This window comes from Prosopis cineraria, unplaced genomic scaffold (genome assembly GCF_029017545.1).
Source record: "Prosopis cineraria cultivar Desert tree isolate PC_DT_omini unplaced genomic scaffold, ASM2901754v1 PC11, whole genome shotgun sequence".
NCBI lineage: Eukaryota > Viridiplantae > Streptophyta > Magnoliopsida > Fabales > Fabaceae > Prosopis > Prosopis cineraria.
In genome coordinates this window covers 12,303,599-12,318,836 of record NW_026555342.1, presented here as the reverse complement: position 1 = coordinate 12,318,836, position 15,238 = coordinate 12,303,599, and the positions used below count along the sequence as shown (strand labels likewise).

At 29.0% G+C, this 15,238-nt stretch overlaps 2 protein-coding genes across 2 annotated transcripts; both read left to right on the top strand.

Moving 5' to 3' along the window:
* The first annotated feature begins 2,738 nt into the window (after window positions 1-2,738).
* On the top strand, window positions 2,739-3,458 carry LOC129284794 (stigma-specific STIG1-like protein 1). The gene has a single exon (XM_054920268.1). The coding sequence runs from the start codon at window positions 2,812-2,814 to the stop codon at window positions 3,220-3,222; it is 411 nt and encodes a 136-aa protein (XP_054776243.1). The 5' UTR covers window positions 2,739-2,811; the 3' UTR covers window positions 3,223-3,458.
* Window positions 3,459-6,027: 2,569 nt separating this feature from the next.
* LOC129287287 (stigma-specific STIG1-like protein 1) lies at window positions 6,028-6,634 on the top strand. The gene has a single exon (XM_054923503.1). It carries the CDS (start codon window positions 6,041-6,043, stop codon window positions 6,533-6,535), a length of 495 nt encoding a protein of 164 aa, XP_054779478.1. The 5' UTR covers window positions 6,028-6,040; the 3' UTR covers window positions 6,536-6,634.
* The last annotated feature ends 8,604 nt before the right edge of the window (window positions 6,635-15,238 follow it).

Sequence of the window (15,238 nt, the reverse complement as noted above, 5' to 3'; positions counted from 1 at the left end):
TTAAATTATCCCTTCTAATTTTATCATTCATATTCATAAAAAATAATTAATGAAGGATTAATTAACACAATTAATAAAAGGTATTGTAGTCTAATTCTTTTATTTTCATATATAATTAATATAGTTAACTAATATTCTTAAACTATATGATACAATTTTTTTCCCTACAAATAGAAACGGAGGGAGAAGAACTAATGATTTTTTTATTCAAATATTCATTTTTTATATTTAAGTATGAATATTTTTATATATACAAATTAAATCACACTATTTTAATTAAGATTAGTCTAACTTTAGGTTGACTCTAAGTTGAACCACTAAGCCTTGACCCATTATCTTAATCGATTTAATAATCAATTCAGTTTTCAATATCATGGTTGATTTTGCTGGGATAGAGAATCTTTGAGACTCTAGACATATGCGATATCTTATGTGGATAATATTAATTGTTATATATGAAATCATATATTTTTGTAAAAAATAGTACCAATTAATATTTTTAATTTTTGGGCATAAACTATACTTTTTGGTTAAATTTTAAATTGTTTTATTAATTATTCAACTCTCTTCACAATCAGATGGTTAAGTCATCTGTTAAGAATGGGGAGCGACCACTCAGGATATGAAAAGCTCATTATTGCACATATGTTTGAAGCTCAAAATGAAACTAGCCTTGGCCGTAGCAGGGACTTGTGTTTACCATGCCATTTGAAGCCTAAAAATTATATTGACCATACAATAAGGACTTGGTATTTATAAGTGTCTTTGATATGAGGAGCTTATAGACTCACTTTCAATGGGATTGTTAGATTGCTCAAGTATGAGTGGAGTCAAAACAACGTGAGAAGTCCTACATTATATTGGACAATCTTTTTTGTAATCTTACTCTTTTTTCTATCCTTTGTTCTCAAGCAATCTCTCCATGTTACTAACAAGTGGTATCAAAATTTAACTCTGATACCACTTATGCAAGTCATAAGAAAAAAATAAAATAAAAAATTGTCAATAGAGAACATTGATAGTTTGGCTAGGAGAAGATGAAAGCTTGATGGATAGATCACACATTACAAGAAAAAAAAAGACTTTTGATTGCAGCTTTTAGTGGCGACAATCTAAAGGTCTACTTTTGATGGTGACTTTTTTGGTCGCCACTTAAAGTCATTTTTTTTGTAATGACATATGTAAACAAGTTATGTATATAAAGAGTATCAAGTCGAGGAGGACCGAGATAATAAGAATTTACAAATAAAATAAGTGAGAGAATTGAGTGATTTTTAAATGGTTCTTGATTTTTAATCATTTCAATAAAGGATAACACTCGCTCTGGTGTCCATTTTTTTCTCTTATGACTTTTATAGTTTAGAACTCTAGCGCTCTCCTCATTTCTGACACTATATATTGAAATGAACTAGTTCAGGACCAAACACACATTTAATCCTAAAGGTCTATAAAAAAAACAACTAATTATTATTCAACAAAAATGAAGGGGAAACAGTCAAATTCAAAGAATTCATGAATTGAATTATATCTTTGCCTAGTTCTGCTTTAAAAAAAAAAAACTTTGCAGGATAGTTTCTAGCATATATATATATATACACACACACTCTCCTGAAGTTTTATTATAAGAAAAACTAGCATAGGTTTCATTGTTTTTAGAAGCAAAATTACAAATTTCAATTTAATTATTACAATTTTCTCAAACTACCCTCTATGAATGGATAGTATCATTAAATTATATAAAAAAAGTAAACATTAATAAAAAAATACATTTTAATCTAAATCTTATCAACTTTAAACATAATTATTAGGATTAACTAATTTTTTTAAACTATGTGAGGTTTTTAAAATTTTCTTATAGTATTTAAAAACTGAGGGAATATGTGCTTTTGATTTTGGGATCTGTACCCTACAAAAAAGATAAAAATAAATAATAGAAGGAACCCATAATAAAATGAAATTAATTTGCATATATTCCATGCGTGGTGCAAACTTATGCTAAACCAATTTGATGAGTCAACTTGAATGTATAGTAGTGCTATATATATTCAAGTACATATCCAAGGTGTTAAGACATAGTGCTTGGCTGCGTATAGCACATCAATTAACAATAAAAACCAAGTTAATTTTTTTTAAGCAAGTAGAAATAGGCTTGTGCAAATGCAAACATCTTATATAACACATTATAATGCTCATAAATTATAAATTATACATTTATTTAAAATTTATTAGATATATGGAAGATATGAACTCAATTATAAAATTTTAAATTTTTGAGATTAAATTAATAATTAATTAGAATTAGAAAAGAAAAAAAAAAGTATTTTAGGCCAAAAATTAACAGTACAAATAAAGAAATATATGTGTATGTGGACATTGATTTTAAATATTTTTATACTTATTAATAATTAGATTTATCTTTTATAAACCTGTTGGACGAATCTGAACGCCAAGAACTCTTTGTTTTACGTTGTCCTCTTGTAAGCGCCGAAACTAGGCAAATGAAGTTTCGATCCGGGGCAATAGATGTAGCTGTCACACGTAGACTTTCAGTTTTTTTTCCACTCTTCAATTATGTTCTGGTAAGCCTAACTTGGTTCAAAGTTCAAACTTGAATATATCTTGGACCATGAAATCGGAAATTGAATAAAATATATCTATATATGAACAGTGTATAAATATGAAATCTCCATGATTCCTTTCACTTGTTCCTACTATATATATCCCTCTACGTCCCACAAATTTTCCTACACCTTCTTCTCTGCATTCAAGTCCCTACTCTCAAAATTAAAGCCCTAACATACATTTCCAAACATGAAGTCGTCCTATCTATTCCTTCTCATCATCACCATACTTGTAGCTTCTGCAGCTACGCTTTCCGCAGGTCATGAAGAAGAAGAAGAACCTAAGTTTGTAGGTGGGATTAAAAGTCGCTTCCTGGCCAACACACCCCATGATGGGAGCATAACAACGAGTTGTAAGATAAATCCAAAGGTTTGTGTTGTAGAAGGAAGCGCAGGCCCAGATTGCTGCAACAACAAGTGTGTAAATCTGGAGATGGATGCATCAAACTGTGGGAGGTGCGGCAAGAAATGTGGACACCAGAAGATATGCTGCCAAGGCAAGTGTGTGAACCCCATGAGCAACGAGAAGCACTGTGGCAAGTGTGGTAACAAGTGTGATGAAGCCAGCTCTTGCTTGTATGGAATGTGCAGCTATGCTTGAACGTGACGCGTATCCATTCCTATCAATTTCATTTAATGATGATGATTAATAATTTAATAAAGTGCAGCCATGTCGACCTGTTATGGTGCTGCCAATACATTAATTTTTATTTGTTCTTTTTTTTCATTTGTTATACTGATATGGCCATGCATATCAGCATATGTATGCATGAATATATATATATATATATATGAATGAATAAATAAATCCATATCGTTTGTTTGGTTTTGTACGTATATGTTGGCCTGTTCTTTCTTCAATTACTTCGCTCCCTGTGTGTTGCTTGATTTTTTTTCTTTTTTTGGCTAACTTGGCTAATTACACTGCTAAGTGAGTAGGGGACAAATTTTGAAACATCTTTGATAAAAAATTGTTTAATTGATGATGGGTGTATCGTACTAAATTTGAAAATAAAACTACTATATATTCATAACTTATTAAATATGACGTGGTGTAAATTTTATTTTTATATTGAATATTAAATATAAAACATTGGTATCATCATGGTTAGTAGCTAGGTGGTCTCACTTCAAATTTTGCATCGGAACACACGGTGATTTTGATGGTTTTCAATATCCCAATAATAATATTGAAAGAAGCCTAAACCACTCACAATTATGATTTTTTGGATTTGAATCCTGCAAGTGTCTTAAAATTCTCACCTAGAGAGTGTCTACATTGCCGTTCGTAGGATTTCATGTATCAACACTTAAAAATTCATATTTGATCAAAAATAAATAAAACGGTGATGGTTTTATGATAATGCATTTAATCATTTCTGTGCAAGCATATGAATAGTTATTAGATTAAAATATAAGGCATAGAAAAAAGATAGAGCTGTAATTTGATGTTCTCTTTATATCTTGCGCTAATATTTCTAACAACTATTTAATTGAATATTTATAATGCTAAGTAAGATACTCACTGGAAGAAAGGATTGAGACACTCGTCGAAGCATCGAATCTGAATCCATGTTTTTCTGAGGCCATTGCGAAAATTATGAACCACATTTTCTGGATCATTTTTAGTCACCTTTTTGCTATGTATATGGTCATTCTGCCCATACTTTACTACACTCTTGCCACGGGAGTTAACTTCCAGACAATGTGGGAAAGTTTTATTTTAAATAAAATTAAATTTAATAACTAATATATAATAAAAAGGAAGGACTTATAAATTTAAGTCTTGGGGTTTTTAAACTAAGATGTAAAGTATCCTTCCACCAATCTTACCGTTTCTCCTCTCTCACTATTCTCGAGCAGTCACTTCTCATTTCTAACAAGTAATATTGAAGTTTAGTTTTGCCCAAGATCTAAAAACTCATTATTGTGGATGCGTTTAATTAAATCCCAAAATAGGATTTTATTGTGTACCTGAAAGTTTCAGACTTTATTCTACGCACTTATAATTAATATTAATGAAATTAATATTACTAATTATAATCATATAAAAAGGTTTTAGGTTAAACAAAATTAGTCTAAATCTTTATTTATTTATTTTTATATAATATGATATACACGCACACCATAGCAAAATAAATTTAATCCTTTAAAAGAACAAATAATGAAATAATAGTTTATAAAACCTGCTATGCTAACCAAAAAAAAAATGTAGGAAAAGAAAAGGTTGGGCATAAACAAATATTAAAAAAATGATATAGCATATTCAGCGTAAAAATTCGGCATATCAGCATTTGTTAGTGTTTTTAATGTTTTTCCTCTTAATATGAAATCAAAAACGAACTTCAATGTTTTTTCTTCAACAGTTTTCCTACTAATTAGAGTGGGTTAGTGCCTAAATGGTTGAACACTTACCATTTGAAAAACAAATAGAAATAGAAGAATAATAAAATGATGAAAAATACTAAAAAGGGCAAGCTTCACTTAAATTTATAGATCCCAATTTCAAAGGATTTAAATTATATATATATATATATTATTATATATATATATATATATATATAATTTGGAAAGGTTAGCATAAACATTAAAAAAAAATACCGCCACAACTCTACTTAAAACAATTAAATTGAGTGAAGTTGACTTTTTGTTTTGGAAAATTAAAAGAGTACTGAAGGTGACGTAGTAAGTTAATTAGTATCACTTAAACAAAATTTTGAGTTTAAGTCGTATAGGAAAATTTTTTTGGATATCAGCTTAACCCCACTTTTGGGAGCTGACCAGGCTGAAATGAACATGATACCTGAAATTAATAGCATTTACTTCATTTAAATCATAATTAAAATATTAATGGTTATAGTAAACTCCCACCCAATCAAACGCAATAATAAGGTTCTTCAACAGGTTTCATTTTCATTTCATGATCTGGTCTAATTATGATAAGTGCAACCGGAAGCATTAAGGAGCATGCAAATTCAGAAAATTCATTTCATTTCCTTCTTGAGTGTATTTTTATTTGTTATATGTCACGGGATGGCTTTGCCAAATATTACAAGTTGATAACTGGTGTATCTTTCCTTACTTGTATAAAGTCTTAATTCACAGTTCGAGGTAATAAATTTAATATTTATCATTTATATTAATTGTATAATCTGACCTTTTTTTTCAAGTAAGCAACGTATGTGCAAGTGAGATTTTCAACGCACGAAGTTTCCGGCAATAGTTTCAGTTATCATCAATTCATCCTGCAGACTTCAGTTTTTTTTCCACTCACAATTTTATTGTAGTAAGCCTAATTTGATTTGAACTTGAACCAACTCTGATGAAAATGAATAGAATAAAACTATAATAGCCAGATCTGAATTCTCAATGATTCCTCCACCAGTATAAATAAATGCCTCTACGTCCCTTCTCGTCACATGCATCGATCAAAACCCCAATCTTTCCTATCACCATCTTCCGCCATTGAAGTCTTTCTCCCAAAACTTCACTCTCAAAAGTCAAAACCCTCATCACACCCTCCAAACATGAACAAGTCATTGAGCCTTCTCTTCCTTTTCATCACCATCGTTGCAGCTTCCGCCATTACTGTTTCCAAAGCAGAAGAGAAAGAATTCAACTTTGGACGTGGGCTCACAGGTCGCTTCCTTGCTGGCATAACGAATTGCAAGATAAACCCTAAGGTTTGTGTTGCTGAAGGAAGTGCAGGCCCAGATTGCTGCTACAACAAGTGTGTGAATCTGGAGATGGATTCATCAAACTGTGGAAAGTGTGGGAAGAAATGTGGACACCAGAAAATATGCTGCGAAGGCAAGTGTGTGAACCCCATGAACAACGAGAAGCATTGCGGCAAATGTGGTAACAAGTGTGGTGAAGACAGCTCTTGCTTGTACGGGATGTGCAGCTATGCTTGAACGTAACACCCCTGTTCATTTATTATATCAATTTCATTGATAATAATGATGATTATGAATAATAATAATAATAATAATAATAATAATAATAATAATAAAGTGCAGCCATCGCGCTCTCTTAGCTTGGTATGTATGTTAGTGCTGCCAATACATTAATTTTTATTTGTTCTTTTTTTAATTTGTTATACTGATATGGACATGCAGATATATGTAAGCATGAATATATGGATGAATAAATAAAACGGTCTTTTTTTTTGTTTAGTTTTGTATGTCGGCGTGTTATTTCTCCAATATTTCACTTTCTATTATTGATTGATTGTATGTATATATATATATATTTTGGCTATAACTCAGTCCATTGCGCCGCTAATTGATTGCGGAGCATATTTTCCAACATGTTTGTCAAAATCAATGCTTATGCTTGAGGGGGTTACCCTGCATTATACTAAATTTAAAAGTAGAGTTACTATATCAGTAACTTAATAAATAATATGATGATATGGAATATTAAATAGAAAATGTTGGTGTCATCGTGTATAAGTACGTAGCTAATTAGTCTCATTTCTTTTTAGCTTTCCTTTGATCTGTATCCAAAGTCTTTTGACCTTGACTAATTGAGTTGTTAGCTTGCAGGCTTCTCGGAGTAACGTACCTCTTACCCAAAATTTAATCACATCTGCATATTTAGAGTTCGAACTTAAGACTTTTAGTTAAGCTAATGAAACTTAGATAATCTCTTTTTTAATTTTGTATCGGAACCCACGGAAACTTTATCGATGGCTTTTTTGATCCCGAAGACACTTCCAACTACGATTTTCTTGGACCATTGCGAGAAAAATTATATGCGCCACATATTCTGTATCATTTTTTAATCACCAATTTTGCTATATATACCAGGAGGGTTTAAATTGCTTATCTCTACCCAAAGTTTATCAATGATACTCTTGCCACCTGAGTTTAAATAACTTATGTTTATTTTATTCAGCCTTTTAGATTCTTGATGGAGCTGAAACGCCCTTTTTGAAAATTCTCTTACAAATACTTTCATTTATATCGTATAACAATTATTAAATCAAAATATGAATTATCATAAAATTGATTAATGAATAATGTTATTTATAATAACATTAAAAGATTTGAGTTCTCTGATTAAGAAAAAAAATCAAACTCATCATGAAATTTAAATAATTAAGGATAAAAAGATTTGAAAACCTGATTTTGTTAGACTAAGTCTAAATATATTATTAAAGGTTAGACATATAAGTGGGGAAGTTTATTGTAACCCCTCATGATTCATTCCCATGGTTTGGGATATATACATCACTCTTTAGTTAAAGGATGAATTGTTAGTATATCTTTCAAGTGAAGGATTATATTTTTGTAATGTTCAATCATCACTATCATTATGAATGTTCATCTTATTCTCTCTATTTGATTCTTACAAGTCTTCACACTTGGAATAAGGACCAAATCCTCTATTGAATTAGTTTAAAACTTCACTACTTTCATTATATGACTTGCAATCCTCAAAACAAAAATTTGCAATTGAGATTGACTAATAATTTATAAAGGAAATTTTATCAAATATATCATTATTCTTCACAAATTAACGAATTTTACTTACAAATTCATTTTTTAAGAGTTGCATGAAAATAACTAATTAAATCAATGGAAATGGTGATGTGTAATTGGTAGTTTTATATATATATATATATATTAGCAAATTTAACTTTCAAATTCTTGTTTTAATAGTTACAAAATATTATTAAAAAAATGACTTTTAGCAACAATTTTTAACGACGACTAAAAATAAATTTTTAACAGTGACAAATCAACGTCATTGTCAAAAGTTTACTTTTGGCTGTGATAACTAAATGTTACCGCCAAAAGTGAACTTTTGACAGTGACCTTGATATATCACCGTTAAAAGTTTACTTTTCACAGCGGCATTTGTCATTATCAAAAATATTTTTATAAAAAATAATTTAAAAATTAAAAATTATTTATATAATCCACTTTTGGTATTTTTTTTAAATATAATTTTAAATTATATGAAATAATTTCTAAAAGTATAATTTAAATTTTTTAAAAAATTATGAATTATTTTAAAAATTTGAAATTAAATAAAATTATTCAAAATATATTTATGAAATTAAATTTTTTATTTTATGCATAGAATTAGAAATAAATGTTATATAGGGACATGAAACAAAAAAAATAATAATCAAGATGTGCTAAGTTTAATTATTAAATTATTTCTAATCTTGTATTATTCATAATTTTTTTAGACATATATGGCTCATGTTTTTTTAAGAATTATGTTATTAAGCTAGTCTTTTAATATGATAAATTAAAATATTGATGGGTTATTACTTTCAATTATAATTAAGTTAAATTATACATAAATTATTACTTACATGTAAATACATAAATGGCATTAGGATGTTAAAGTTGTACAAATGTCACGAAATGCAAATGATATTACAGACTACTTAGTATATTGCACACTTGATATTTAGCTTGATATACATATAGTGTCTACTTTTTCTACTGAGCTCTAATGGCTTTTGAACAAGGATTCCCTATAATTCCTCTTAATATATTTAGGTTTTCATTATTATAAAAAAGAAGTTAGTAATAACATTTTTATAACTAATTATTACTAAGAATAATATGAATAACTATTCAAATCCACCTTGCTATGAGATTCAGGATGATTAGATGTTAACTAGATTGATTATATATAAAATTCTTGTAATTATCATATATTGTAAAAGTTATTGGTATTCTTTTTTAAAATTATTCAAAATGACTATTGATAAAATTTATGTGGTTAAAATTAATGTGTTATTAAAATAATTTTTAAGATATATAAAAATTATCAATAAAATATATTTTTAATAAAAGAGGAAAAAATATTTTGCTATTTTGAGAGACGATAAAAATTTAATTATTTAATTCATCACTTTTTGAGAAAAATATGGAGAAGAAAAAATTAAAAGATATTCAACATAAAATAATATCATACATATTTATAAATAAATTATACACTTAATAATTTTTATTTAAGAATAAAAATAAAATTTAAAAATTAGTTACAGTGTATATATGAATATTATTTAATATTGAAAAATTGTTTATTTTAAGTTTATTTTCATGACAAAAATAATATTTATTGGTAAAAAATATTTTATTAAAATTATAATTTAAATATTCATATAAATCATTTTGTCATATTAATAATTAAAAATAAAATGTATATCTTTTTAATAATATATTATTTGATATATGTGTATGTAATTACATAACATATTATATTTAATTTTGCATATAATAATTATAGATACATTTCAATTCAATAGATAAAGAAGGGAGGCTTAAGGTTTGAAAGTAGGAAAAGTCAAGGTTTCAAACCTTGATTTTGTCATATTTTATAACAAATATGTTACATAGTGTGTGATAGTGACATAATGAGGCACACATGTGACAGATGATGTGCGCGCGTGGCAGTGACATGAGCGCATGGCAATAATGTGACGCATGAGTTGGCTTGAGGAGGCACACACATAGCAGGTGACTTGGCACGAAATAGTGGCATAGCACATGAGTTGGCTTAAGGAGATGCACACGTGGCACGTGAGATGGCAGTGCGATGTGGCATTATTTGTCCAACACATGGCCTATGACATGAAATTATCTGTCACGTATATGAACGACGATATGGTATCATGTGATGTACACGTGACAGAGTAATATGATATAAAATAAATTATTATTTCTTAAAAAAAAAGTTTTGTAACGACAAATGATGCCACTAAAAGTCTTTTAATTTTAGCGGCAATATTTTTTGCCACCAAAAATACTTTTAGTGGCCAAAAACTTTTTGCTAAAAGTATACTTTTGATGGCAACAATATTTATCGGTATAAAAAATTATTAGTGACAATTGTTAAAACGACGATCTTTTGACGGCAAAAACTTTTAACGGTGACTTTTGAACACTTGACGACAACAAAAGTCTTTTTTTTTTGTATGAAATAATTATAGCATATTTTTATACCAACTCACTAAACGATATTTGGTGATTGTTTTATATTTTCAAATCTTTTGATCGTGATGAAAGTTGGGCCCAAAAACACTGGTACAGGTTCAATATCGTAAAATTTTGGTCAACCAGCATATTAGTTTTTTTTTTTTAATATTTTCGTCGTGTTTCTTAATATGGAGTCATCGAAAACGAACTTCAACCATAGATCATATTTTCATTCGCACTTTTTCTACTGATAGTGGGGTAGTGCCTAATGATTGAACAATAATCAACGATTTTGAAAACATATAGAACGAGATGTTATGTTCAGCATCTTTAGTGCTTTTCAATTGTTTTGGCTAGAAAAAAGACAATTTGATTACTTGAAGGATAAGTCAGAAAGTCAAGCCTGAGTTCCAACAATTTGATGCTACCTCCTATTAATTTCAAAATGTCAAAATAAAAGGCTTTTGAAACATCACGTGGCTTTGTAACGGTTTTTCTGGTTTCATATCAAACTGTTAAATTTATTTGAGGCTTTGCATACCACTTGCCTCCATTAATTAATTTATCTTCTTAATTACAGCCATATCGATCATTGGAAGTGCACACACACACACACACACATATATATCATCATTTGGCTTGATGACAAAATAGATTAATAATTTAAATCTTTTTTACGGATGATGGTGGATAAAAAGAAGATTGATATAAATCATAAATTATAATAATAAATAAATTTAATTAATGTAATTTTAAACTGAAGGATGAAGTTTGAAGTATCTGTCGTCATTAGGCGCTTCCCATAGTATTTGGTCAGATCTAGACCAACGCACTAACCAGCCAATACGGATGGGATATATATCAGCCCACATGCACTTAAACCAACTAACTACTCTTAATTAAATTCCTAATTAATTACCTTCAATAATATCAAAACTCACCAATAATCTCGCATGAACCTTTGCCTGATGCAAGGGATTGTAAGTTCTATTCCTTGATTTAGGTTATGTCGGCGAGCATGGAATATGGATAGTTAGGTCATAGGTGTGGTGTGCTGCCATCTGTGTAGGACCCTCTTTTTTATGGGAAAGGGTTAGATAGATTAAGAAGAATAATAATATCAAAATTCATATATCTTCTGATTCCTTCCAGTACAACCAACCTACACACATACACGTGCGGACGAGAAGTCAATAAAGATTAAAGACCCTGTTTCGGGTGGCCACATTCTCTTCTGAACAAGAAGCACCCACCAATACTTAATTACAATCACACGCACATCATCGCTTCCTAGTTTCTCCTAGAAATGCGACGAGGACCCAAAGATTTGCACTATCAGGGGCACTTCAATTATAATAACAATAATAATACTACAAATTCAGTATATCTTTTTTTTTTGGTTTTTCAATTAAAATATACCAACAACCGGTAGGCGTAAAATTAATCATTTAAAGAATCTGAGTGTCCTTCTTAGTGATGCTTTCCACACATATTTATAAGAATCAAACTCAGATGCTTAAGGAGCCCATGCCACTATCATCTGTGCCACATTCACTGGGTATTCAATATATCTTTTAAAAATAATTACACACATTTCATCTCCCTAATATACTATATTTCGTATATAATTAAATTTTATATAAATTCATTAGAAATATATTTTTATGCTTGAAAACGTAAATATCTATATAGAGAGAGAGGGGGGGGGGGAGGGACGGATGGACGTATGCAGGGAGAGAGTGGCGTTCCCTATGCTTTTCCTGAGGGGTTGCATCGAAAGTCCATTGATTTCATAATAGTTATTTTTCATTTTTATGTAAATATGCTAGTATTTTTATTTTTAAAAATTACCAAATAAAAGTATTTAAAATTGAATCATTAAATCGATTAGAGTGAAGTGAAATGAGAATAGATCGAAATTGATTAAAACTGACAGAGAAAGGTTAATAAAAAAAATGACCAAGAATATAATGGACTCCAAATTAGGATTTGAAATATAAAGCATAAGTAGATAGATTTAGTTTTTAATTTGATTTTTCCACATGGAAAGTTTTCAAATTTCATTAAGTTTGATTTAACTTTAACCAACCTCACCACAAGGGTTAAAAAAATTTAAAGCGCAATGTAATATTTTCTTTCAACTTTTAAAAATAATGTAATACCATTTTTATTATATTATTAATAAAAGTTAACTCTGATTGTTAGTTAATTAAAAAATTATAAAAATTGGTCTCAAAAATTATAAAAAATAATCAAAAAATTATACAAAATGACAAGACAATTTTCTTTGGTCTTTTTCTATAATTTTGTAATCAACTAACTGAAAAAATTGTATCATTTTTAAAAGGTGAAGGAAAGTATTGCACTGAAAATGAGTTTGGAATCTCAAACTAAAGAGCGCTGAGCCCAAAACTTAAAACAAAATTATATCATATAGGGGATTGAAATCCTAAACATTATTTAGAAGAAACTAAGCTCCCCAAGAACTTAGGAGCAACCTCAAACAAGGGGAGAATAATTAATGAGAGTATTTCAACTAAGGACCAGGGAAGATAGATATTATCAATGGATCCCAAGAAAATCTAAAAATTCTCTATAGGTTTTTTGGACTAAAGTGAAATAAAGTTATTGGCTGAAGGCAGCTGATCGAAAGATTTATTAATCATATAACTTTACTTATTAACTATACAACATGACTTGTTAATTACTTCATTTTACTTGTTAATCCTTATCAAGCATTATTAAGTAATGTATTGGTTAACAAGTAATATTATATAGTTCACAATTTAAGATAATAATTTCACAAAGTAGTGTATTTGTTACATGTTTAATGTTGAACAAGATATCAAATATCATTTAACAAGTGATGATGGGCAATTAACGTTGTTGAGAAATTAACAAGTAAAATTATATGATTAATAAATAATTTAATTGCTTTTCAGATCAACGGATTAAATAAGTCTTATCACTATAATAATAAATCAAGTTACAAAATTAACAATTATTGTTGTGAAATTAACAAGTAAAGTTGAGAAATAAACAAATAATGTAGTTAAGTTTAGAGAGAGTCACGGATTAATAAGTAAAGTGAAGCAGTTAACAAGTCTTGTTTAACTACTTTTTCTCCCTTTTGCAGAATGATGCTTTGATCTTTTCAGCTAACAATTTTATTTCAGTTCAGTCCAAAAATTTCTAGAGAATGTTCAAATTTTTTTAGGACCTATTAATAAATATTTCTCTTCTTTGACCTGTAGTTGAAATTCTTCCATAATTAATTGCTTCTTTTTCCTGTTTATCAGCCACTTGATTATGCTTCCTAGGCACATGTTGGATCTGAATTTTTCCACTTGAGCATATTGATGATTCGGAGAAAAACATGACTGCAAGTGTCTTATTTTTCTTGAAATTTGCCATTTAACGGAGAAAAAAAAAAACCCACGTCATTGTGGGGGTCCAAAGACATTCCATTATGTGGATGCCCAGAAAAATGCTGATAAAAGCCCAGATCCTCAAACGAGACACGTGTTCCTCCTTCCCTCCCTCCCTCTCACAGCGTGCGTTTCTCTACCTCCAATACAATTTACAAATAAGACGCATGTTTCAGATACTTTGTGCGAGAAGTAATCAATTAGTAGTTATATAAATATTTTTTCAAATTAAGTTGGTTACGCATTCAAATGTGGCCTGTGGCATAAGTAGACTTATATATTACTTTCTTCGTTTCAAATTATAGGATATTTTTAAAAAAAATTTTTAGCTTCAAAATATAAAATACTTTGAGTAAATTAAGATTTCATTAAATATATCATTTTTAATTACCCTTTCTTTCTCTATAATTAATGTTTGTCTCTTTTCTTTTCAATGTATTAAATAATAGGTATTTTTAAAAGTTTATATTTTTGTTGTAGAAAAATAAAGTTGTTAATTGTATTTAATGAAATTTATTGATATGTGAATTTTATTTAAAAATATTTTATAATTTAAAATGGAGAGAGTATTTTTTATTATATCCACGTACAGAACACTTTTCTTCAGCTAAATTATTACAGTCTAAATCTTCGGCCGAAAAAAAAATTACAGTCTAGATCATCACCAAAAAGTCAAAAATAGGGAGAATGATGAATTAAATTAAAAGTCAAACTGTATAGAGGAATACAAAAGGAAAGATCAGTGCTTCTGTAACGGACTCTTTTCGAGTGGCTTATGAAATTGAAAATTACTTTTTTTTTTTTTCACTCGAAACTTTTGAACATGCAAAATTTGAATACAACCAAGAACCGACGCGTACGTTTGCGCCTGCTTTATTCCCAACGCGATGCATAATCTGACATGATCGCCAAGAAAAGTCATTAATCAGCATCACGAAGTTCTACTGTAAATTAGCCATAGTGCTCCAATTTAGGACACCATGATCTTACTTATACAATTAATTATTAAGCTTTTAAATATTAATCGTTGGAGGCCGATTTTCACATTTCCACAGAATTAGAAGTTCTATACTTTCAAACAAGCCTAACTCGGTTACTTAACCACTTATTTGAGCTTTGAAGTTTGAATCTGACCAATTCCTCATGCAATGACCTAATATTAATTAAAACTATAACTAGCTTCATTCATTCTCATTTCCCTCCTTCGTTCTCTATATATACCATGCTTCATTCCTCTGCTCAT

Coding starts and splice junctions, on each gene's coding strand:
- LOC129284794 (XM_054920268.1), top strand. CDS start 2,812: ATGAAGTCGTCCTATCTATTCCTTCTCATCATCACCATACTTGTAGCT.
- LOC129287287 (XM_054923503.1), top strand. CDS start 6,041: ATGCATCGATCAAAACCCCAATCTTTCCTATCACCATCTTCCGCCATT.